Source organism: Manis javanica, chromosome 1 (genome assembly GCF_040802235.1).
Source record: "Manis javanica isolate MJ-LG chromosome 1, MJ_LKY, whole genome shotgun sequence".
Taxonomy (NCBI): domain Eukaryota; kingdom Metazoa; phylum Chordata; class Mammalia; order Pholidota; family Manidae; genus Manis; species Manis javanica.
Window position 1 is genome coordinate 16,898,943 of NC_133156.1, and position 26,542 is coordinate 16,925,484.

At 38.1% G+C, this 26,542-nt stretch overlaps 1 protein-coding gene across 11 annotated transcripts in view; it reads left to right on the forward strand.

Annotated features, from left to right (window-relative positions):
• Positions 1 to 26,542, forward strand: part of FRY (FRY microtubule binding protein) — a 379,810-nt gene that overhangs the window by 244,878 nt on the left and 108,390 nt on the right. For 10 of the 11 annotated variants that reach the window (XM_073228971.1, XM_073228977.1, XM_073228935.1 and 7 more), the window contains 10 exons: positions 28 to 196; positions 1,174 to 1,266; positions 1,361 to 1,459; positions 3,107 to 3,208; positions 10,888 to 10,991; positions 11,480 to 11,588; positions 13,211 to 13,297; positions 18,901 to 19,072; positions 20,845 to 20,977; positions 24,473 to 24,580. In XM_073228971.1, the coding sequence (XP_073085072.1) occupies positions 28 to 196; positions 1,174 to 1,266; positions 1,361 to 1,459; positions 3,107 to 3,208; positions 10,888 to 10,991; positions 11,480 to 11,588; positions 13,211 to 13,297; positions 18,901 to 19,072; positions 20,845 to 20,977; positions 24,473 to 24,580 (1,176 nt within the window). Of the gene's footprint in view, positions 1 to 27; positions 197 to 1,173; positions 1,267 to 1,360; positions 1,460 to 3,106; positions 3,209 to 10,887; positions 10,992 to 11,479; positions 11,589 to 13,210; positions 13,298 to 18,900; positions 19,073 to 20,844; positions 20,978 to 24,472; positions 24,581 to 26,542 lie in introns of those variants that run through there. The other variant, XM_073228985.1, reaches the window with a different exon arrangement.

The window sequence follows — 26,542 nt, forward strand, 5'->3', positions numbered from 1 at the left end:
GTTAAACTACTTGTGTTCTCTTCTTAGATTCCCTGCTGTAAAGAAGAAATTCATGGCAGAGCTGAAGGAATTACGGCACAAAGAACAGAGCCCATATGTTGTTCAGAGCATTATCAGTTTGATAATGGGAATGAAATTCTTTCGAATTAAGATGTATCCGGTGGAAGACTTTGAGGCGTCTCTTCAGTTTATGCAGGTAATGTTTTGGGGGGAGAGAACTACGGGGCTATTAGCTTGGGCAACTCCTGGCATCAGAAAGGCTGACCTAGAATGTGAAAACTCACCCACTTGTCAATACGGAAATAATACTTTTCCCTCAGTAGTTCATGAAGTGTTTTGTAGCCAGATAATAGGGTTACAGGCACATAATTTCATTTTTAAACTTTCATATCATCTTTGGAGTAAGGTGTACAGTAGAATGTCCTATTTGTTGACTTTTTTGTCTCTTGTTTACCTATTGGCTACATACTGTTCTATGAACATGAAATTGGGTAAGAGCACAATCTTTTCCTTTCTTCAGAATTCTGGACGGCACATTTTTCTAATAAATGATTCCTGGGGCGAGCAAAAATGCCCTTCACTGGCAAAGATATCCTTGCTTGAAGTACTTGTCTGAGGTGGGAAAGCGAAACATTCCAGACATGCTTAGGAAACTATCCGATTAAGAAACACACCTCAGTTGTCAGGGCGAACAAGTAAACCGCTCTGTGTCCAGGGCCGTCAAGGCCTAAAATAAGCTTGATGTCTTCTGCTTCTCTTCCCATGTTTTCATTCTCTGGGGAATCTGTGAGTTCATCAAGGACTCAGGGCCCCCACCTGCACAATAGGTAGTCAATACAAATTTGTTGGAAACGAGTGACTGAATGAATCAACCATTAAGTCAGTGGATGCCTGCTTGCTGGTGATAGATGCTTGGGCCTTTCAGCCTAGGGATGCGAGCTAGAGGTAGGAGACAGAGAAAACCAGCCTTGCACAATGTCATTGGGTCCATTGTAAACTTAAATATAAATCCTTGAATCCAGTGATTTTTTTAATGATTATGATTATGGAATATGCAATGTTAGAATGTATGATTGAATGAAGAGCTATTTCCTTAAATTTGCTTAAATGCATTTTATGTGCACATTTCAATCTATTCTTTCTCCTTGTACCCACCCTTTTACTCCTTCGTAGGAATGTGCACATTATTTCCTCGAAGTCAAGGACAAAGATATCAAGCATGCCTTGGCGGGACTTTTTGTTGAAATTCTTGTCCCTGTTGCTGCAGTGAGTTACGTTTCCATTCTTAAGACCTTCTTCAAGTTGGATTATAGAAACAGCAATTCCATTAATATAATATCAACATATTTCTCTATTTCAGGCTGTCAAAAATGAAGTAAATGTTCCCTGCCTTAGAAACTTTGTTGAAAGCCTGTATGATACTACGCTGGAACTCTCTTCTCGAAAGAAGCATTCCCTGGTTAGTAACTCTAAGAAAATCCAACACAAAACTGCAGAGACTAAAATTCCTAGGCTGAAATCTGAGAGTCATAAGTTTCTACAGATGCAAGAATGACCTGCAGCTCCCTCAAAAAGAGGTAGCAGTTCAAAATTTGGAGCTTGTACTTAACGTTTACCATGATTGAAGCATGGTCATGGAGGGGGATTGGAGCAGGTCACCTCGGATGACCTTCTAGTCCTAAGGATTCCGTTGTTTATTTTCAAGATTGCCTTAGCTCGATTTTTGTCTTCATTTCTGGGTATTTTTTCCAATCTGAAGGCTAAAGTTCATAATAACAGTTTCTCTTCCCAATCCCCAGGAGTCCTCTCTGGCTAATTCCTGTCCTGATATTCAGAATCAAAATGGAAGCAGGCAGGGAAGGGAGCTGGGAGACAGAGAGCTGTCCATAGGAAAGATGATCTGAAGGCGGAGAAAGCAGTATTTGGGAAAACTTTTGTACTGAAGAGCAGCATAGGAAAGTCTTATAGATTACCATCACCTTTTGCCCTCTGGATTCTGAATCAGCACGTGACTGTGATGGTGTGGAGGAAGCAAGTTGCTTAGGTAGGTAGTTGCTGGCATGGTTTATGCTCGTCTTCAAAGTCTGAACACCATCACCATTAACTGAGCAGGTACTCTGGGTTGCTTTGCTGGCAATGGTGACGAATCGCTCATCTGTCTATATCCTGTTGTCACTGGGGCTACTTGTACAGATTTTTTGTTTTTTGGATTACTGGCTGGAAATTAGAGTTGCACTCCATGGTAGCAGTAGTTCAGAGTCAGCTTAAAATTAAATTAATTCTTTTAAGCAAGTTAACGGATCGTTAAGCACTGAATCTCATTATGGCGATCGTTTTTTGCTAATTCAAGTTCATGGATGAGCCAGTTATATTGTTGTTTAAATCTTCACTGGCCTTAATTTTGGGGAGCCATAAAGGTGTATGCTATCTGGTTCAGCCAAACAGTGATGGGTCTGCATAGGCAATTTTTGGGTGGCTGCCCATTAGCTCTCCTGTCTTCTCTGTTGCCGCAGGAAACCAGCCCAGTTAGGCAGGAAAAGGACAGTAGCACCTCTGTTTATTCAGTCGTAAGCAAATTCCTCCTGTGGCTAAATGTCCTGGTGGAGTTTACCAATGCAAGAACATTGCATTCAGAAATCTTCCTTAATTACAGTAAGATTGCATGCAAACGGAAATATATACAGTTACCTCTAAGACAGGAACAAAGTAGCCAATGTTTAAGAGCAAAAAAGCCAGTAATGTTTTCAAAGTTAGTAGATCTCCCTGCATTTTTTTCTGAGGATGGAGAGTGATCTAAGTGAGTTTGTTTTTAAAATTCACAGCAGAAGTCTAAATCGGTGGATCCCCTTCCCTCCTGTTATACTCGAAAGTTATTATATACCACACATAACTGGGTGATTCCTTCCCCATCGCTATCAGAAAGCACTTGTGGAATGCCCACTTCTGCGTGTGCCGGCTGGGCTTTGTTGTGCGGTAAAGCATCCTGCTTATTCTGGGCCCACACAGCCCACAGGGGGATCTGGATCGGTAGTGATTCCAGAGAGCATGTGTTCCCTGGTTTGTTGAAATAGGAATCATCCTGTGACCTCCTCTGCTTTCTCTTCAGGCCTTGTACCCGCTGGTGACGTGTCTGCTCTGTGTCAGTCAGAAGCAGCTGTTCCTGAACAGGTGGCACATTTTCCTCAACAACTGCCTATCCAACCTTAAAGTTAGTATTTGTCAGCTCACCACGTCTTCTGTAAAAATCCGTATGAGTCTTTAGCTGGTGTATGTGCTTCTGAGATTGATGCTGATGTTTGCAGGGAATTATCCTGTACTATTGAGATGACGACAAAGATGGGAATTCACATTGTCCTTATTAAATACAGTCAATTTTAGAAGGTGACTAGGGAATAAGAAATCACTTCAAAGTTGGGGAAAAGATACTTTCTAGTAAGAATCACTTTAAAGGTACAATTAAATGCCCCTGTGTATGCATCTGTTGTCATATTTTATCTAAAGGATTTTTTTAAAGGGAGAACACACTCCCCTGCAAAAGCGTGTGAATTGATTTAGAAGCTCACCTATGCCTCTTCGAACCGTCCTCTACCTGTCCCCACCCCAACATTTGGGGGACAAGTTGCATTCTGTGGGAAGACTGAACGACTAATAGAGAACATTTATTTCCTGTCACTGTTTTCTGTGGTTCATCATTTGAAGGTATTCTAGTCAAGCCACATGACAGTTAATCTGTGAACAACCAGGTAGGCAGCATGAGTGCTGGGGGGCTGTGAAGAATAAAGTCATGGTCCCTGTGAACTGAGGAAGCTACATTTAAACCACTGTGATGATTAGCTTTAAAACTGGCTCTCTAATTTCAAAGTGGCAAACATATTTTGAGTTTTAGTGACCTATTGATAAAAGATAAATGAAAACCCTCTTTAACAGAAGTGCAAAAAGCATATTATTTTTCACAGTTATTCTCGGTTGTGTCCAAAGATGTTTATTTCTTTTACAAATCTGATAGTTGCTTCTTTAGAACTTCCAAAGTATCCTTGGTCATAAAATCCTGTATGTGCTTATATACGTTGCCTGGTCTTTTTTTGTTCTAAGACGCTTTAAGTTGGTGAAGTGGTTAAGATTAATTATATTATGTTGGCATTCATCATAATTACACAGTAATCTGCATTAGAGCTGTCTTAAGCACCAACTGTGTGTCCTGGCTCTGAAAGCTGACTGCGAAATCCAAGATTAGAATCATTTATTTCCTTCAAATTGGCAGGGAAATATAATAGCAGTGGATATAGCATTAATCTTTTAAGTATTCTGAAAAAAAAATGCTTTTCAGGGTTGCCAAACTATTATATAATGGCCACTTTCAGGTATTTTGTTTAAGGTTTTATCCATCTGTCACAAACCTCTAACACACACAGCCCAATGTCAGTTTCTTACTGTTAGTTGGTCCATTTTTATGTTATCTGGTTCTTAGTGCCAGTTAAACATGTCTTTTTTCTTTTACGTCTTCACAGATAGAAAATGTTCATGTTGTTCAAAACAACAACAACAAAAAAGACTAACAAGGTTCACAATGCGTCTTTCTGCGTATGTAATGCTAACTGTGATGCCTTTTAGTTAGAATTAAAATAATATGTTGCATAGCAATTGATTGTTGTGGCCAAAAAGACCAAAATTTTTTGTCCAGCTTTGTTTTTGAAATAGAGCAGTATAATCCTACTTCAGAACTGAATTGCTTCAGAAGTTAGAATATTATTTGGAGCTCTAGTCAAAGCCCACAAAACAAGACTTAATAACGGCCTTCCATAGAAGCGGGGCTGCAAGTTGGTGTTTTCCCGAGCAAACATGTCAAGCATTAGGATTTCTTAAAGAGAAAGCCAATAGGATCAGAAAGAATAAATAGTGAATAGTATGGAGAGTCTGCACCACACTCAGAATGCAGTTCAGTTCACCATGTAGTTGTGAAATGCCTGCTGTGCATGGTCTACAGAAAGTGCTGGAAGTGCAGAGATAGGGGAAGTCAGCTATATAAAGACTAAATATACAATAGAGTCCCTGTCCTTGAGGTACTTAGGATTTCATTGGGGGCTTTATAATGAAATTTCAAATGTGCAATACAGACAGTGAGGGACATAAAAGTTGGAAGCAGGGAGAGACCTGTGCCATTCGTAGGTCTGCTGCCCCATGAAGCCTGAAAGGACGGAGTTGGGAGGCAGAGTAAAGGCAATGGTATTTTACGTTATGGGTAATAAATTGTGGGAATTCACCACCCCCCAGGCTAAAAGATATAAAATGATCCTTGATGAGTTACAGTCTGAATAAAATTATATCACATCTATTTAGAACTAAACCCAGTAGGGATTAAATGACATCATTTAAAAATGTCATAAATATACAGGAAACATTCCAAACCTTCTTATGAGTCCTCAGTAGGGAAAAAACCCAAGGGAAAACTAACACAGCTTCAGAAGGTTACTTTGTCTTGAATAGCTACAGTATTTTGTGGGATTTAGAGCCCACCATGTATTTCCTAAAGGACCACCTAACCGACTCTTCCCCCTATTTACCTTCCCCCCTTTTCCCCTCAGCACCCCTTGCTCCCCATCTCCTACACATGCTTACGTATGATGAACCTGGTGTTTGAACGCTCCGTGTTGGCCTGGGTGGCCATCTTTGATGTGTTCTGCAGAGGCGAGTCATCCAGGGGGCAGCATGATATCTGGCCCAATAGAAGTGTGTGGAGGCATGAAAAAAATCAGCTTTCAAAGTACACAAGCTTTTGGATTCAGCCTTCATTTAATGTAGTGCCCTGGCTTATCATCAGCATCAATCTATCAGAAGCAGGCTGCTTTGGTCACACAAACGTGAAATCTGTACTCACCCTTAGTTAACTCAGTCAACCACATGTTAGCAATATACCCATGAAAAGTGATGAGAAATTTATGGCATCTTTTCTCCATGATGCTGACATCCTTCAGGAATTCTTGGTCAGTGGTGACCAATACTCTTTTCTTGTGTATATTTTATGTCAGAATCTGAACATATGGGCTACAAAAAAATGATGCGTTTTTCCCTTCACATCAGGTACAAGAGACCTAACTCTGAAAAAAAAGAAAATATGTTTTGAAAACTTGATTTAATAGCACTTTTATTTTGTGGTGTAAATCTCATTTATTAATAGTTCTTTTAAAATGTAGTCTTTTATTAAGTGTTCATAATAACTATGTACCAGTTTCTTATCCTTCAAAATGGATGTAATTGGGAGAATTTTTGTATTTCTTTTCTTTTGAAAGTAATTAATAGACCAGTGACATGTGGATTTTTAAAACAAAACCAAAGCAAGAAAGAGACCTCAAAAGTTAAGAAATGTATTTACTGTATATTTAATAACAGTAGCTATTATGACTCAAGCCAGTGGTAGGACTTCATGTATATTGTCATGGATCATAGTAATGATGTCATAGCCTCCAGTGACCTCTCCCTCTGCTTTCATGGATATTTTTTATGTTTCTTAAAATTTTTCTCTGATAGCAAAACTTCATCTGAAGGTTGGATATTAGTCAGCTGAGTTTCATAGTCCTAGAAGCCAAAATACAGTTAAAAATGTTTCTCCTTTCAACTCAGTCACTGCTGTGCTAGGACTTGACTGCATTCATTCAGCCAGTCAACTAGTCAACAATTCTTTATAAGACATGTACCAGGCACTGTTCTAGGTGCTGGGAAAAAGTGATAGATAAGACAGTATCACTTTCTGGTCTCCTAGACCTTGTAATTTAGTGGAGGAAGCAGACAGTAAATAAGTAAACAGATGCATGAGAAAAATAAGCCTTAGATAATGATAACTGCTATAAAAAAGATCAAATAGGATATTGTGACAGAGAAGGATGCATCCAGGAGTGAAGGAAGGAGGTACAAGGAAGGCCTTTTGATTTCCATTAAGAATCTCAAAAAAAGTGTGGTTGCTATAAATGTATTTGATGAAACTTGTCTTCAGAACTTCATATTTATTTTTGTGTAATAATCACACTGAGGTTTAAGAAGTGCTTTTTTAAAACTCTTCATATAATAGTAAAGGTGTTAACAATAGTCTTTATTTTACAAGTGGAGACATTAATATATTAAGGATTCCACAGTCATTGCTGGAATGCATTAAAATGCATGGCACCATTTATTTTAAGACCACTACTGTTCTCTTTGTAAATATCAATTTTAAATGGCACAGTGTTAGCTGTTTGAAATATTAATTTTAAAGAAGTTATTCTGCTTTATTATTAACCTCATTTCTATAAACTTGAGCAAGTCTCTTATCTATGATTCAGATCTGTCAAAGGCACAATTCCAAGTGGCATTGACAAATGCTAATGGTGAACATACACTGTTCTAACAGTTAGTGACCATGTGACAAGTCTTCTACGTTCCGTGAATGCCTTAGTCATTCAGCCATGGAAAAAAAAAAAACAATTTCCATCCATTGTTGGGATGGTAATGTTAGAGGTCATCCTAAACCATAGCACATATGTCTTCGGGCAATACAGTCATCAAAGAGAGTGAATGATGATCAAAGTAAACGATTCAGGTATCAGAAGGAAATGCCAAAAATAAGAAAGGTGTTGATTATGATGTGCAAGGAAATAAAACAAAAATAAATTGATTTACTTCAGTGTCTTTAATTAAAACAGAAGAGAAAACTAGAAGGTCTATGATAAGATCAAAAGGTAACTCAAATTATTTATCAGTTGATGCCAATAGATCTTTACCTTAGCAAGCAGGAGAATCTTCAAGGAAGCCTATTACCAATGCAGTTTCTTGAAACCTACCTCGAGATTCTGGTTTGGAATGTCTGAAGTACAGCCAAGAATCTGCAGATTTATAAGAAGCCCAGTGATTTGTTCCAAATGGTCAGCTGATGGACCTTGCAATACATCCAAGGAATCTGCATGTATTATAAGAAGCCCAGTGATTTGTTCCAAATGGTCAACTGATGGACCTTGATAAACATTGGTCTGTCCAGTGACCCTATCATTAGCCAAGTTCTCAGTGAATTCAATTCTCCCTACTTGAATTGTTTCAACTAGATCTAAAGCAGTATTTAAAGAAGGTGGGCATGGTGTTGGGCAGACTGATAAATCACATGAAGTGTGACCAGCACTGAGATGAGATGCAGGGATCCAGGGAATATCCACCCTGAAGCCTATTATTTTCTTGAACAATTTTATCAATGTAACCTCAGACCCACAATAAATAAATTAATTGTCAGTTAATTGATTAATGCAGAAGCGGACTCTAATGGAAGAATAGTTTGCCAGTCTTGAAGTTCGATATCTTTGACACAGAAATCAGTGGTTTGAGATACTAAGTTCCTCAGTGAAACTTTTATGACGCGTGTCCTAGCTCATCATGACTCACACTGTAAGTCACGTGAGAGAATTTTAAATGATATGCCGCGCAAATATAAAATACAGATACTAGTAAAGGGAAATTCACAAAGGGGGAGACATTTCCCTTAGAATGGAAGCTTCCCAAAGTCAGAGACTACATCTTTGCTGCCACCTGATCCTGCCTGCTGCCTTGTGCATAATAGTTATTCTGAGCAGGAACTGTGCGAAATACCCTAAATGCATTAAGTCATTTAATTCTCCTAACACTCCTATAAGGGAGATAGGATTTTATCATCTGCCTTTCATAGACAAGGGAAATCAGGCCCAGAGAGGTTAAGGAGCTTCCTTGAGATTGGCCAAACCACTAATAAATTGCAGAGGAAGAATGGATTCAAACCCAAGGAGTGTGTGTCTAGAGCCTGCTTGTAACCACCATGTAAGCACATCACAGACAGTTGCTAATTTAGAGTGACTGTAGGAAGGATAGTTAGAATTTCCAAAATTTTTAAAGGATGGAATATTTTAAATGCAACTTTACTGGTTTAATTGTTTACCTAGAGTTCCTGTGCGTAACAAGACATTTAATAAATTATAAGGTGTATCATACCTATTTTACTAACAGGCAAAAAAAGAAAATCTTTATAAATGTATGCTTCTAAGAAGTTGGGAATTTTTTTCCTGGAGATAGAAAAGTAGGTATAAAGTTTGTTTGGAAGAACAAACATGAAAAAAAAAATATCCGGAAAAATCCTAAAGGAAAAAGAACCCTGGATGGTAGAAGGGAGACCATACCAGACAGTAAAACACGTTATAAAGCCTCAGAAATAAATAGATATAGTATTAGCACATCATCGGGACATACTATAAATAGATACAGTATTAGCATGAATGGGACAAAACTGAAATCCAGAAACAGATAAAAATGCATATAGAAATGTAGAATGACTAATAAATATCATACTAAAAATTATTTTAAGACCACATAGATAAAAGAAACTACTCCTTATAGTCTTTTTCACAGAATTTATTTACAGGACTCAGCTTTATTTGGCAAATAATTTAAAGGTAAACTTTTCCTAGATAATCTCTAAACAGCTATGAATTCTGCAAAAATCAGTACCCAAATTATCTACACTCAGAAAAAAACAGCTGAAATAGTTAAGTAAAAAAGTGAGTAAGGGAAGAGAGGTAACATAAAAGCAAAAGACCTGTGCAAACGGGATGTGCATTTAAAGACTGTTTAGCAAACATTTGTCAGTCGTTGAGGTATGGCAGGAATTCTAATAACAAATTATGGGTGAATAATGCCCTTCCTTTCAGATGTCTAAACAAGACCATATGTAAGAAGTGGAAGGGGTGTGACAGAGGTTTGTGTGACGGTCAGGGGACACTCCGGAGGGAATAGTTTTAATGGGACGGGATTCAGGACACTGGGGAGGCACAGAGAAGCCTTATGAAGGAAGGGACTTTCAAGTAAACTGTTCAGGATAGTTCACACTGCAGAGTCTTCTTATGCGGTGACCTTGATCTTAGTGGCTTCCTGTCACCGTTGTGAGAACCCCAGTCCCCTTAACAGCCTGTAGGATCCCATGTGTAACCCCTTTCTTCCTCCCAAGCCTCATCAGCTCTGCTCCAGGTGGCCCTGTGCCCTGGCAGACAAACTTCCCAGGTTCCAAAGCACAAGCCTCTTCACCAGCTCTCTTAGCTCCGTGTGCTGTTGCCCCTGCCTAAAGGGCTCTCCATCCTCATTCATTTCTTTATACCATCCACAGTTTCTAGTGTCAAACATGCTACCTGGCCCAGTGTAGCCAGTCAAATTGTTGCATGAACAGATGAGTAAATGGGTGGGTTAAAGTTCATCTGAGTCTTCATCCGCCCCTGACAACCTTCCCTGACCTCTTTCCTGGAGTTTGCCCGAGTTTGCCCTTCTTTCTGTCCTCTAGCTCCTGTCTCTACCCGTTTTTCATACCCTTAGAGTTGATTGTGTCTTGTCAGCCTCCCATCTCCCATGGATTGTGAACATTTTAGGAAAAAGGGGTTACCTTGTATCTCTATATCCCAGGGTCTAGCACAGTGCCTACTACACACTAGTCTCAATAAATGTTGGAGGATAAATAGGTGGGAGGTGGGGCCAGGAGTTTGCGGAATCAAACCCGTAGCAGTGTTTATAAGGGCATAATCAACAATAGAAGAGATTGATTCCCCTCTTGGTGCTCAGGAATATGGATGCCCTACAACTGGAGAAAGCAGGTGATATCCAGTGTTCACCTTGATGAAGGAGAGAGTGACATGACTTCTCCCAGGACGACTCGGTCATGCCCTCCTCATGGCTGTTTGGATCCCTTTACCCAAGGGACCCCAGGTGGCAAATACCCCCTAAGTCCCCAATGCCATGGTGTGCCTCACAGGCACCCTGCTGTTCCCCTGGGACCCTCCATTTTACAACATGCAGAAAAGAATAAGCTCCATATGTCACCACTGAATCTGCAACCTCACGTCTTGGTTTCTGTTGTAGAATAAAGACCCCAAGATGGCTCGAGTTGCCCTGGAATCTCTGTACAGATTACTTTGGGTTTACATGATTCGAATTAAATGTGAGAGCAACACAGCCACTCAGAGGTAAGGAGCTGGCTTGGGTTACTGGTGATCGTATGACTGAGTCAATGCAACCACGTCAACTCAGCCAATGAAGAGGGTGTCTTGATTGCTACCTACACTAATCAAACTAGAAGCTGTTGCAAGCTGACAGCCTCTAAAAGATCTAAGACCCAAGGACGTTTTCAGGCCGCCCTTCGGTGCTACCTGGGCAGCCACTGCAGGAACTCCAGCCTCTACTGGGGCTGCCCAGTTCCATGTCCAGGGCTGCATTCGCCACTTGAACAAAGGAAATGCCTGTCCTTTCCCAACTGCCCTTCATTTTCCAGAAAAACTTTTCATAGAGTAATTATGCTAATGGAAAAGGGATGAAGAGGTTTGTTTTCTTTTCCTGAATTCTTGCTGATACTTAGATAAGCTGAAACACCTGCCATTCCCCCCCACCCCCCACCAGGGAACTGGAGCTCCGCCAATCTTGCTTGTCTCCTCTTCTTCCTCCTTCTGTCTTTCAGCCGCCTTATAACCATCATCACCACACTTTTCCCCAAAGGGTCCCGTGGTGTGGTGCCGAGAGATATGCCTCTGAACATCTTTGTGAAAATCATCCAGTTCATTGCCCAGGTAATGGAGAAGGTTCTGGCCGCGGGCATCTTCTAATTGCCCTTAGGTAGCCAGCCTCCTTCCTATGAAGTACAACAGATGAGAATCTAAAATAGTATCTTACGTGTAAAGACTTTTCAGAAAGGGTGGGCAAGTATTTTCACACATAGCTTTGTTTTTTGGGGGTTTTTTTTCCTGCAAAACATATTGAGACATGGGGATGTCAAGTATTTCCAGCATTTGACAAAGGAAGGCGCTGAGAGACTGGGTTTAAGTGACTCACCCAAGGCCAGAGAGCCTGTTACTGAAAAGGGTCTCTTGACTCTCGGTCCCCGTTTTTGATTCTCTGCTCTGGATTCAACAAGTCAGAACGAAGCAGAAAGTCCGATGTTTGGAGAAAATCGAGAGCAATTTCGTGCAATTTGAAGAGGAAATAATAGAAGAAAGTAACAGGGATATGAGTATTTATCAAGCATGTAACTCTTTGCTAAGAACTGTTCTAAGCGCTTCCCACATACTGATTTACTTTAAAAATGGGTCCAACAATATTAAGCATGATTTTTAGTGCTTAGTTTGTATTTAGACTCAAGATCTTTACTTTTTAAAATACTTTGTGAATAAATGGTTTTACCCTGACTTTGATGTACTCATAATTTACAGAGCAACATATAACGATGATTATTCCAGTTCAACCTCTGGCACAAGCCAGCGCTATACCCTTAAGTCAGAAAACATCTTTTTTTTTTCCAGTTTCTTTATCTGTAAAATGTGGGTGAAAATGCTTGCTCAGTATACCTCAAAATGCTGTGTGTGGATAAAGGGAAATAATAGGCATAAAAATACCTTTGACATACATTTGATATTGACATAAAGACATAAGCTCAATTATTAAGTCACAGACTATTGAATACATAACATCTCTCTGTTTAGTATAATGAAATGCCTCTATAATATTTGTACTGAGGTAAAGGAGATTACTTGTTTTACAGGCAGATGAATTAATGTAACTCTTTGATGTATAGTTATTGCATAACTGAGAATGTGCTTTGATGATTCTGGAATAAGTTCTATAAAGTGAACATGTCATATCTTTGTAGCCACTGTCTCAAATTATTAGAATCTAACTTAAACTTTCTCATTTAAATAAATGAATATGTCCTACATGTTGATTGTTCATTTCACTTACAGAATTGTCTACTATAATATGAATCAAAGAATTGGAAATGTTAGAGAATAGGACAAAATAGTCATTTTAGAATAGCATTTTTAAAAATACATTTAAACTGAGTTTTAAGAAGCTATCAATATTTGCAGTACAAGCAGAAAGGCTTGGGACTGTGTATAAGCCCAGATACTCCAAGCATTTTGGTTTTTCATTTTTAGGTTTTTTTGTCATTAGTCATCCCGAGGGTTAGAGACTAATTACATATTATATAATGAAAGCATCTCTGCCCACCACCTGGAAACAGGAGCAGCTCCCCCAAAGGTTCAGAGAGGGATTCTCTGTGACCCATGAAATTTAGCAGTGCCTCCCTTCTCTTAGCAGCCACCTGTTTGATGCAAACATTTGTTCAGGAAAATAGACCTTTCGTGTGGAATTTATATTTTAACACTTTTGTTTTGCTTCCATTTTCTCACTACAGGAACGTTTAGATTTTGCAATGAAAGAAATCATTTTTGATTTTCTTTGTGTGGGAAAACCAGCAAAAGCATTCAGTCTCAATCCAGAGGTATGAATGACCCTTTTATGACCTCTAACAGAGCATGTATTGAAAGAGCTGTACCTTTGCTTTGCGTCTTCGGGGAGGATGGGAAGGGCATCTTTGAAGTCTTTTGTTTGTTCCTGTCCTTGTTATCTGACTAGAGAGTGGAGATGCTGGAATTTGCAATGTAGGATTTTGGATGAATCGACTTAGACTGATGAAAGATTGATGTGCTGTCATGTTCTGCTCTTGTCTAAGAGAGTACATCTTGCTCCAAAAGATACCCTGTCGCACCCAGTCAGGTTGTTTTATTTTAGAAAAGTCAGTACTTTTATTTATGGCCATTTTGATGCAGATTAGCAAACTGAATATGGGGAAGTGATGAAACAGAAGAATACATTCAGGTAATAATAAAACAGTAGAATCTGCTGAAATTAAGTAAGTAATGGGTGGATATATGTTTCTGTGTCACATCACAACTCCAGGGCCAGATCGTGGAAATGAGCAAACCGTGGGTATGATACGCAATGTGGAGTGACAGGGCGATTGCCAAGGGAAAGAATGTTCCATTTTAAACTTCTGGCCAGCACAGTATAGCTGACAAGCTGTCTCTCTGCCCTTTCCCTCTGGGATTGTGGAAAGAGCACCAAGCCAGAGGTCAGCAGAGCTGGATTTGCTGCTAGCCACAGGCTCTACCCCTTTTGGTAGCTATGTGCCATTTACCTCTCTGAACTTCAGCTTTTTCACCAGTAAAATGGACAAAATACTTTTCTAGATGCCTTGCAGAATAACTGTGATACTGTGATACTACGACCTCTTAAACCAAAAAGAAAAAAGAAAGAAATTGTACACCAGACAACTATTTTTAAGATTGTTCCCATCGTCGCCATGATACTACGTGGCTGCTTCATCCGTCAGTGAGGAAGGAGGCCCAGAGCCCAGAGGTTCAGAATAAGCAGCTGACCGTTAGCCAAGGGCGCCCGGGGCTCCCGGGATACTCATGCTTCGCCGCACCACACCCTGCATTCCCTTCTTGGTGCTAAGGTTGCCCCATGTCTAGGGACCTGGGAAAAGCCCCAGATGGGAGTTTGTCTGGTGTCTAATGACATCATAGTCTTCAGGAACAGCTCCAGCCAAGACCACTGGGCCAGACGGAGGGGAGCAAAGCCAATAAAAATCCAGGGCATTTTGGTTGGATGGAGGCCCAACGCCCTACTGGTAAAAAGTCTTTGCTTGCTGGGAAGGTTCTCAAAATTTTTTGCATTTCTCAAGCATCATGGCTTTACTATCTTTAACAGTCATTCTCAGAACTACTGGGTTACTTGTCAAAAAAGAACATGTTGAAAGCTATTTACCATCATTATCACCATCTATAAAATTTATCCTTGAGTACCATCTTCCATTTCTCTTGATATTCTAGGACTATGGAAGACTATATTCATCAGTAGCTGGTAATTAGAAGCTCAAAGGCATATCTGTGACCCCACTCAACAGCACACGCAAGGATGAGAATATGAAACATATGTCATACACTTGATGAAATAGGTTATAGGGCACAGTTTCTCAGGAAACAAATCCAGATTGTGTCTTAAATAATCTTCTAGAAGTAGCTTATGGAATAAGGCCCAGGAATATAAAGGGTTATCTTACTACAAAGTCTGTGTTGCAACGCCATCAACAGTTAGGTAATCTCTTACCTATTGCCTTCTTTTAGTTCAGACCTAGATGGCTTCCCATTTGCCCCCTTCATATCACAAGAATTTACTCATTGATGGTAAGAGTTCCTAGGTCACCCATTTCTCTCGTTTTTGTCTTGGCCTAAAATAATGTGGAACCAGAGGTCCTAATGAGAGACAGAGGCAAGAAGAAATAAAAGGCATACAGATGAGAAAGGAAGAAGAAAACTATATGTATTTACAGACCGCAATTGCCTATACAGAAAATACCAAGGAATCTAAAGAAAATCTACTAAAAATAATAAATGATTTTAGAAAGTTTGCATCATACAAGATTAAAAATGTAAAAGTCAATGCATTTTTATATTCTAGTGATGAACAGTTAGAAATCAAACATCTTACAATAATAATGAAAGCAAAACACTTAACAGTAAAGCTAATAAAATATGTGCAAGGCCTGAAAGCTAAACACTGAGAAAAATTTTTAAAAGAAGAACAAATAAATGGCGATAAATACTGTCCATGATTAAAAGATTTAAAATTATAAATCTCAGTTGTCCCTAAATTGAGCTAATGGATTAAACTATAATCCCAATTAAAATCCCTAAAGCTTTTTCTATAGAAATCAACAGATTCTGAAATTTATATGGAAAGTATTAGGAACTAGAGTAATCACCATAGTTTTGAAAAAGAATAAAATTGGAGGACTAGCATGTCCTGATTTCAAAACTTACTGTAAAGCTATAGTAATCTAGTACTGGCAGAAGGATGAATGTAAAAACCAATGGAACAGAGTAGAGAACCCAGAAATAGCCCCATGCATATATGGTCAGTTGATTTTCAACAACAGTTTCAAGTTATTTCAATGCATAAAGGAGTCTTTCAAATAAATGGTGCTGAACAGTTGGACATCCACTTGAAAAATGATTACCCTTGACCCATAGTTTGCAGTGTATGCAAAAAGTTAACTCAAAATGAATCATAAGCCTAAATGTGAAATCCAACATTATGAACCCTCCTGAAGAAAACATTGAGATAAAATCTTTGGGAGTTTCTTTGTGGCTAAACATTTCTTAGAACACAAAAAACATAAATTATAAAAGAAAAAGTTGTTAAATTGAACATCATCAAATTAAGAAAGTGTGTATTTTAAAAGACACTGTTAGTAAAATGTAGAGCCACAGACTGGGAGAAATATTTGCAGAACACATATTGATTAAGCCACTTCTATTCAGACTATGTAAAGAACTCTAGCAATTCAATAACAAAATAAACAACCCAGTTTTTTAAATGGGCAAAATGAATAGCCTCTTTACTGAAGAAGAGATACAAATGACTAATAAACCCAAGAAAAGATGTTTTGCATCTTTAGTCATTAGGGAAATACAAGTTAAAACCACATTGAGATATACAAGAAGGATACAGAGCAAATGGAACTTCATGCTATTTTAGTAAGAATACGAAAAGCTACAACTTCCCCAAGGTAGTTTCCAAAAGAAATTAAAATTTTTATCTACAAAGGCTTGTATGAATATTTACAGCAGCTTTATTCATATACACTGAAATTAGGAAAACCACTTGTGTTCAACAATGGACAAATTGCTAAAAAAAATTATGAGTCATCAATACATCAGGATAGTAGTCAGCAGTAAAAAGAAACAAAGTACAGATATTGCAACCTCTTAAAAATATTATGCGAAGTGAAAGAAGCCAGACACACAGGGCTGTGTCTGTTTGATTCATTTATGTCATGTTCTGTAAAAGGCAAAACTGTCAGGTTCTGGGCTTTGGGGAGAGGACTCAGTATAAAGAGGCATGATAGAACTTTTTGCGACAACAGAAATACCTTAAAACTTAACTATGATGGTGGTTATCTGACTATATTACAAAGATCTGTACAACTAAAAGGAGTGTATTGTACTACATAGTATTATCTCTGTAAACTTGACTTTATTTTTTTTTTAATTAAGTGGAGATTCTAGCCTACAGTACATATTTGCCAGCGGGAACTTTCCTCATAACATGACACAAATCCTCATCATAGCCCTTCTATGATGAAAGGCATTATTATCCTTATTTTATAGTAAGGAAGCTGAAAGTTGGGCTTGGAAAAGCTCAGTAATTTCTCAAGACCAGACAGATAATAAAAGGGAGAAGTATGATGCAGAACTATATAAAATACAAAAAGAATTATTTTTGAAATTGAGTTGAAAATATGGGTCCCAAATAACCTCATCTTGTGCCCTTAGTATTACCAGAGGGAAAGAAAACCAGGAGACCTAGCAAGGATGGTCTGTAAATTGCATAATATTTACAAATATTTGAGGCTTGACCATTTATGTCATTCCACAGTTATCCTCAGCATGATATTTCTTCGCTGAAAACATTGCCGTGTCTTGAGAAAAATACAGAAGACTAGAAACATTTCATTAAAGAACTACTAAAATAAATGTGGGAGTGAACAGACTTTAATATACAGTTAAATTTTTTAATGTTAATACTCTTTCTTCTAGAAAATGGAAAAAGAACACTATTGAAGACCATAAAAGTGTACATATGCATTGAATCAGATATAAATGAACCAGAGAAATGTTCACCAAATCCTGGTTGAAATATCATTACTAAAGCTTGAATAAGTACAGTTGACCCTTGAACAACATGGGTTTGAACCGCACAGGTCCACTTATATGCAGAATTTTTCAATAAATATATTGAAAAACTGGAGATTTGCAACTATTTGAAAAAATGTGAAGTAAATATTAATCAACTGTTTATGTTATTGGTAAAGCTTCTAGTCAACACTGCTAGTTGTTTTGAGGGAATCAGAAGTTACGTGGGGGGGGTTTAACTGTATGGGGTCAGAACACTGTTGTTCAAAGGTCAGCTGTAGTTTTAAAATGAATAGAAGTCAATATTAATGTTATAAAATGTAATCAAGTACCACAAGATAGATGATTTGGACAAACCTGACAAGAAGAGCTTCCCACCTACTAGTTATGTGGCTTCGGTTTCCTCACCTGAAAGATGGGAATAATCATGACTTCCTTGCATGGCTATTTTAAAGATGAGAGTTAATGAGCAGTTCTAGACACATTTTAGGGACTCAATAAATTGTACCTAGATTATCATGTTAATACTAGTAATATTATTTCCCACTGTAGATATCAGCCTATTACGGGAACTTATTACTTCATGTGGTTTGAAAATATTAGTGTGCTTTACAGGATAATGTAAATGATTTACGCATGGCTGTTTAAGGACGTACAGATGTTCTAGTAGCTTCTGACCTTTTAAGATCATCGCTACTGGGAGCAGCTGTCTTACTGAGCCGTCTTTCAGAGCCAGTGTTATGCCTAACCTGAGCCTGACGAAGATAACTATCTGGCCCCAAATAGCATTTCTTCTTACAAGCTTATGTGTTTTTACCAATAATAGGTTCTCTGGCACTGAATTTTTAAAATTTATTTTCAAACTTTCCGGCCTTTTTAAATAAGAAGTCAACAACCTGCAGTTCAGAGCAGACGATTTTTATTTTGTGATTTGCAACTCCTGTTTGTGTTCCTTCAGTCTTTGTGAATTAACACATGGCATATCTCTTCCTCCAGGAGACCTAAGAGCCTTTTGTTTACCTCAGTTTACCTTAGTTGCAGCTGCTCCAAAGGATGACTGCCTGTCCTTTAGAGGTACACCCGGGATCCCCCAAACAGAATGTATATGACCGTCTCAAACATACTCTCCCAAGTTTGGTGAAAATCTTGCCAGTTGTTTTCTTGTGAGGCAGCAATAAATAGTGACAGAGACTTTATTTTATTTTCATAGGTTTGGCCTAAACTCTTGTGCATTTTAAATTACTTTCCCCATGCTAATCTAGATGGCAGACCATGCTTAAAATGGTTTAATTCGACTACAAATAGCAGGCCTTTCTTTTCATCACAAACATACTGTTTCTTACAGAGAATGAACATTGGTTTGCGGGCCTTCTTGGTAATAGCCGATAGCTTGCAGCAGAAAGATGGTGAGCCTCCCATGCCGGTCACAGGAGCTGTTCTCCCGTCAGGAAACACATTGAGAGTGAAGAAAACGTACTTGAGTAAAACACTAACGGAAGAGGAAGCCAAAACGATAGGTGGGTTTCAAAGATGCCTCGTTAAGCCTTTAAAATAACCGATACTTACCCTTAGTGAGAGACGCTTTTTAGAAGTTTATAAAAGTTGCTGATGAGACATTCCAACATTAATTGTTTTGATTGATTCATGCTGGGCTTTGTTTTACTGCCCTTTAAACTTTTTGGAACTTCCTGGTAAACATTTTGCCATTTAAATGCTAGACTTTCATCTATGATCTTTTCAGACTTCTAGTATTGATTATCTACAGTTAACAGTAAGTGAAATAAGTAAGACATCTGTGTCCTTTGGTAGGTAATCCTGTTTATAAGGCAACCATATATATAGTCATTCATTCATTGGTTCATTCATTTTTATATTTCTTTCCTTTTTTTTCAGTAAAATTACTTTAATCTGTGTTTTAAATATGCCAAGTCCCATACACACCAGGTTATACTGTGGATTTAGTCCACATGAGACTATTTTTTTCTTTAATTTAGCTATTTGAATCCAAAGAGGTGATTTTTTTTATTCGATTGTTTCTTTTTTATGGAATTTTGAAACTTGCTGAAAACTTTAAGATAGCTTGTGGATTCCAAAGACATGAAAGAAATACATGAGCAACTTTTTGCTTTAAAATGCTTAGCTTTAGTTATGCAATACTTGAATGAGTTCAGAAAGATTCAATGCATGAGATACAACCATTAATAATTATTCATTAAGGTACACATTTTAAATGCAAAGCAATTTACTTTTCATTTGGATTATATACATAAATATATAAAAGGTCATATACATATACGAAGTACATATGCTATACATACGTGTCTTCCACTGTAAGATACTGACACTATACTTAATGAAAACAGTATAAACAATATAGCTAAGGTAACTTTTCCTTCACTTAAAAATGTATGATATGAGGTCATTTTATTTTACTAAAAAGAACCCCACATATATATTTTCAGAGAATAATACGAAGTTGTTAAAATCCTTGCCCCAAATGAGAATTGTCCGTTATGACACTAATGATTATGATTTTTCCTGTACTAACCAGAAACCTAAAAATTCTAAGGTTAAACTTTTTTTTTTTTTTTTAGATAAGTATTTTTTATTGAAGGGTAGTTGACACACAGTATTACATTAGTGTCAGGTGTACAACACAGTGATGCAACATTTATATACATGATGATTCTAGGTACCAGCTATCACCATACCAAGTTGTTACAATATTTTGACTATATTCCTTATCCTATACATTACATCCTGGTTACTTATTTATTTTACAATTGGAAGTGTGTACTTTTTTTTTTTTTTGTGAGGGCATCTCTCCTATTTATTGATCAAATGGTTGTTAACCATAAGGTTAAACTTTTTATTTCCTTGTTTACTTTATTCCTTTTGAAATATTAGAATTCCTCTCTATTGAATTTAAATGAATTTTAGTGAACATCCTCTAAGCGCATCCTCTAATCTAGAGAGAAATACTAGAATTTAAGTATCAAAAAAAGAAATACTTGATTTTAAGAAAGCATTTTTAACCTAAGACCTGGATTTGTTACAGATCCAGCAGGAGAAACTCATACACCTTGAATTTGCTAATTTTGACTAATTATGACAGGAATGAGGATGAGTTGAATGTCCTGCAGATCAAAGATTGAATTAGACTCTGCTCGAAGACGTCAATGACCCATAGAAAGTCCTCAGTAAAAGCTCAGCATAGAGGATGGATAAACTAGGATTTCATTCTTTGATAGGTTTAATCAAAGATGTAACTCTAGCACATGTTTTTCAGGCATGTCATTATATTACTCTCAAGTACGAAAAGCCGTGGACAATATTTTAAGGCACCTTGATAAGGAAGTAGGAAGGTGTATGATGCTAACGAACGTCCAGATGTTAAACAAAGAACCCGAAGACATGATCACGTGAGTACAGTGAAGACTGTTTGCAGTGAAGAATTCATTAGCCAAAGGAGAACAGCAGAGATTCTTCCCATTTATTCTATATTTTCTCATCTTCTTAAAGTCAAAGATAGTGAAAACATACTTTGATAATATTTGACTAACTGAAGAAAAGATCAAACTGAGATTGACGTACTTTGGTTATATCCCATGTATCATTAGGCCAGTAAGTTAAACAATAGGGCTTAGATACTTACTGGCCCGCATTTAGAAGCAGTAATGTTTTCCTCTCAAGCTCTGTCACAGCCCATGGGCTATATATAGTGATGTCATCAGTTTGCAGACACTTCATCTTTGTAAATCTCACATTCACGGGTTTCTAGTGACTGTTCCTGAACTGTAAGAGTTGAACCTACTTAATAGTCTCCATACAACTGAGTCTCTATGAAATACTGGCTTTTAGAAAGAAATACTTGATTTTAAGTATCAAAAAAAGAAATACTGGATTTTGAGAAAGCATTTGTAACCTAAGACCTGGATTTGTAATTAGAGCTCAGCAGGAGAAACTCATACACCTTGAATTTGCTAATTTTGACTAATTATGGCGGGAATGAGGATTAGGTTATAATTTTACATTTTAAGAAAGTTTGGACTTTATTGTTGGACTATGAGCTAAATTATATCTGGAACCTATAGAATAAATTTCCAAAAATATAATTAGAAAGATTTTTCTTGTCACTCCGCATATCCAGTTCCAAATATTACAATTAGTTGGAAGGTTGATACCTATCTAGGGAAGTTCATGTTGTGGGTGTGCATTTTTATCACAATGGTAGCATGTCAAAAACCCAGTGTGACAAAACGAAACAAGGTAAAGCCAAGCAAAAACTACAGAATTATTTTAAATACATACTTAACAGTATATGAAGTTAAAATGAAAGACTCCTTCTGAGAGTTTCCCTTGAAATCTGCAACCATTCCTTGGCTCAGTGTGATTCCTCCCAGACCTTCCCCTGTGTCAACACAAATATATGTATATACATTTTCTTTGCAAAAATACGATTATACAATGCGTGTTATCCTGCAGAGTGTGAACTATTTGATTTAAATGATATGAAGATCATGACGTATTGCTTTAGACTTTTCAATCAAAATGACAGCAGAACTGAAGTTGACCAAGGTTAATAAACATTAAGTATATTTGTCTACAGCTCTAATTCTTACCTCACAAATTGTCCAACTGTCAGTAAACCTTTAACATCATTATTACATACTCTTTGAATATATTAAAGCAACTTTCAATTTATAATGTAGAAAATAATAAGAAATGCTTTTAAAATTTCTGCCCTTTAGTTGTTTCCTCTAAAAATAGAAAAGAAATGAAAGACCTAGAAAGGAAAACTACATGTATAATCAAGAAATCGTAAGTTGGGTTCAGAACCAAAACAATATATTCAAACTCATAAAAAGAAACAGGTTTAAACATAATGTAAACATTTCATTAGTATTTTAACCAATACCTTAAACTTTTTCTAAGGCAGTTCTTTACTTTTTCCTCTTCAGCCATCTTCAGACCCGGACCCCCCCATAGGGATAGGAATATTTTACATGCAAGGCTTTTAGGCAGATCCCTGGGTGCAAAATAACTAATCGCTACGTTTCTCAAAAACCAGGGAGAAACATTAGGGAATCATATAAACATTTAGGAGAAGAGAACTGAGGTCCACACCACAGTAAGGGAAGCAGTCAATGGAGTTGATAGACCAGATTGGTGCATCACATCCCCAGGCCTTGCTCAGGGTATGAACTTGAACATGAGGCATTCTGTATTGCTTCATTTCCATTCACCATCCCTTTGGTGGTTCATGCTGGCAAAGTTTAATAATAATGTCTGTTAGTAAAAATTAGGTTATCTGCAGGGGGGCTCACATGCTTCCTGTAACAGTCTGGAGAGTAAAAGGAAACCACATCCCAACTAGAGTTCCTCATCTAGGCTTTATCAGCCTTCAGGTCCTGCAGAATTCACCTCACGCTTCAGGCCAGGCAGGGTCATCTGTTTTCTGACAGATAGGAAAATAATCCCGGTTGTTTAAAACATCTGGTGAGCACGCTAGAACTGTTTGAATGGCTCACTGGGTTGCAGAGGAACAGATCACTAGCTCTAACTCTGTTCAGCTACTGAGAATGTCACTTCAAGACTCTCCTTTCCTTGGGCTGATTGAAAACCAGGCATAATGGCTTCTTCTCTGGAGTCCTCATACGTCCCGTGCAAACAGAGTATAGAAAAGGAGAAGAAATCATGTTACAGCTTTCCATAAAAGCACAGTATTACAGAAGTCAACATATATGCATTTTATCTTTCACATCAATAACTTTGTATTCATGCCTAACAAATTCACAAAAGCATGCTGAAATGTAATGTCACAGGGCAAACTTGCTGTCAGACAGGAAGGTGTCTGACCATCTTTAGATTCTAGAGGGAATGGATCCTTTTCATTGCATTTCAAATCACCACAGTTACAGTTCCAGAAAGGAATTACTTCTATGCTACTTTGCATTTTCCTTGTTGTGTTGGTGTCCTATGATTGCATTAACTAGTGCCAATTTTATATTCTTAGAAAATTAAATCATCAGAATGGCAACATACTGTTATATTTGATCTCTTAGGTTATTTGAAAAATAATGGGTAGTTTAGTTTTTTCATAAAGGTTATTGGCAAAATATGTGATTACAATCAGTTACATAATCAAACAACTAAAAACTGAAATAATTTATCACAAAATGTACACTTTTCCTTTACATTATACAACGGAATATAGGAGGCATTCATTATCTTTAAACATTCATATTCTCAAGAAAGTAAAAACAGAGGCAGAACCTCCATAGAAGTCAGGCCCAAAAGTATATTTCTACAAAATCAGGAATGGGTGCACAAATACATCATTTCAGGATTTTACTTGACATTATGAAAGACTTATTTTTGGAAGCACTTAATGTTTTTAAAAAAGGAGGGTAGGAGCTCTAGAGAAGCATAACTCATCAGGGAGAGAAGCTTCCAGATACTGTGCTGTGAGAGGAAACCTTCGCTTATATGCACTGAAATCCCATTTTTAAGTGCTAAATGTAGGAATGACTGCAGTGCATTCCTTACGTGCTGATTCCTTTAGACGTTTCAGTGAATTCCGTGTTTTTCAGTGTTTTAAATGCAGGCTGCAGGGAACAAACCCCAAAGAATCCAACTGAATGGCAAGCAATCTGGTACAATGCTGTCGATTTTTTTTTTCGGTGTTTTTCTTTATAGATATATCCCTCAGTCTAACATTAAATCTTTACAAGTTCTCTTAGAAATGGCCAAACTAGAAAGGGTAGAAACATTTGAGAATAAAATGGAGCAAACATCAGGCAGTGATTCAAGAGGCACAGATTCTAGTCTTTGTTCACATACGTGATTGATTTTTTATTAAATTTTTATAACCTTTGACCTGTGTTTTATTGAAAAACTTTGTTTTCAAATTCTAGGGGTGAGAGAAAGCCAAAAATAGATCTTTTCAGGACTTGTGTTGCTGCTATTCCTCGACTGCTCCCTGATGGGATGTCCAAACTTGAACTTATTGACCTGCTGGCTAGGTAGGTGAGCATGACCGTGGGCATTGTCTGATCAAAATTGATATTAATCCTTCAGTATGACTTTGAAAAAAAATAGATGGATTATTAAAAACTGACCAATATTTACTAAATGAGGCATTATTCTAGGTACTATGTGGAGATTTTTTTGGTGTGTTTTCTCCATGTTGAGAGGGTTTAAAATCTATTATAGAAGTAAATACATAAGCACATAAGGTACCTCACAGTTTAAAGCCTGAAACTGCAAACTAATAGCTCAAAAAGTGTGATACATGAGTTCAATGGGTAGAGGGATTGCTGTGGACTGTGGAAGTCAGCAAGTTACTCCTGGGAGATGGTGGAACTTCAATGCCCTTTAAAGGAAAGATAGAATTCAGAAAGGTGAAGGGAGAGATGTGAGCCGAAAGGGGGAGGTGAGTCTGTCCTTAAGAGTTTATTCAGGGTCTGATTCCTAAGCTGAGGCCCCCAGACCCTAGGGGACCAAGAAGGTGGGTAATGGGAATCCTAAGCTAGTTTTACTACTTCAGAAAGCTGCCAACCACCATAGGTTTCTCAGCCTTCCCATCCTCCCTAAGAATGTACAGCCCAACTAGAATCTAAAGTTAATTTGCCTGGAGTGAAATTATGTCATTACAGTTAAGTCAGCATAGTTTTTCTCATGCTAATCTGAAGTTCTGTGACAGTTAACGCATGTCTTTCATTTAAAAATCAAATGTGACTTATTACCTAAATGCCATGTGGGATGCAGAATCATGGGAAGCACAGAGGACATGAATGAGGAAGAGCAACGTCACCCTTGATTTGAGAAAAAAAGAAAAGGAGTTTAGAAACCCAATGATAAACAGAAAAAAGACGAGAGGTGGATTTTCAGCTAATGTTTACTATAGCTGAGGCATTTGGACTAATGGAGTTTTTAAGCCAGAGGATTACATCATTAAAAAAGAAAAGTCATTTTAGGCTAGTTAATCTGATAATGATGGAATAGAGGAAAACTCAGAGAAAGATAACAAATATTAGTGCTGACTGAATGAAAGATGCGTCATGTGTAACCTGGCTTACCTACGATCGCTGGCCCTTGAGAGCGCCCTTTCCAGCAATATCCAAATGAAATAACCCCAAGCCCGGGCCCAGGTGACTGCAGATTACTGCAGGCAGCCACGCCTCCTGCATGTCCCCACGGAGAACCGCGGGGATTGTGGCCGTGGGGCTCTCTGCTCCGGGCAGCCAGTTTGGACTCCAACGCTGATCCCTTCCTGCTGGCAACTGATAGCTTTTACAGCCTCCAGTCCTCGCCGGTTCCTCCTCAGTCGTGGTGCCAACACAGGCAGGCCTTTGCTGCTTCAGTCACCGCCAGCACGAGGATGAGGCTGGATTGTGAGGTTGCCCAAGGGCACGTTTCTCTGGAAACTGCTGTGTCAAGCCTTGGTGCTCTGACCAAAGGCTGTGCCCTCCTGACTGGCTTCAGTCACCTGCTGTCACCTGCTCTGTGCTAAATCGGCAAAGTCTAGGTCACAGGTCCTTCCTTCCATTCCATGTTTAGGACATACTTAAGGGGAATATAAAGTTTAAAAAAATGACAACCCAGGCTTTTGGGGAGCCCTAGCAACTGAACGTGAGCAGAGCACATTCATTGGAAGTAGGAAAACAGTGGGAAAAAGGAAAAAATAAGCCTGGGTCAGAAAGGAGTTTTCAGTTCTGGGTGAGACGATCGAAGGGATTCCCAGATAATGATGAGGTGGTTTGGGGGTGAGGGAAGCTGAGCAGTGAAGGAACCAAGATACTATGCAGGGTCACCCACACTAATACTGCGCCTCCCAGAATGACGGCACAGACTGAGAATAAAGAAAAGTCGCCATGATACTTATACTGATAACTTGTTATCATAGATCTCGTTACACAAAATAAAAGGCAACCATAAAAAAAAAGTTACCATGTGCTGAATTACCCAGAGCAGCCTGTCTGTGT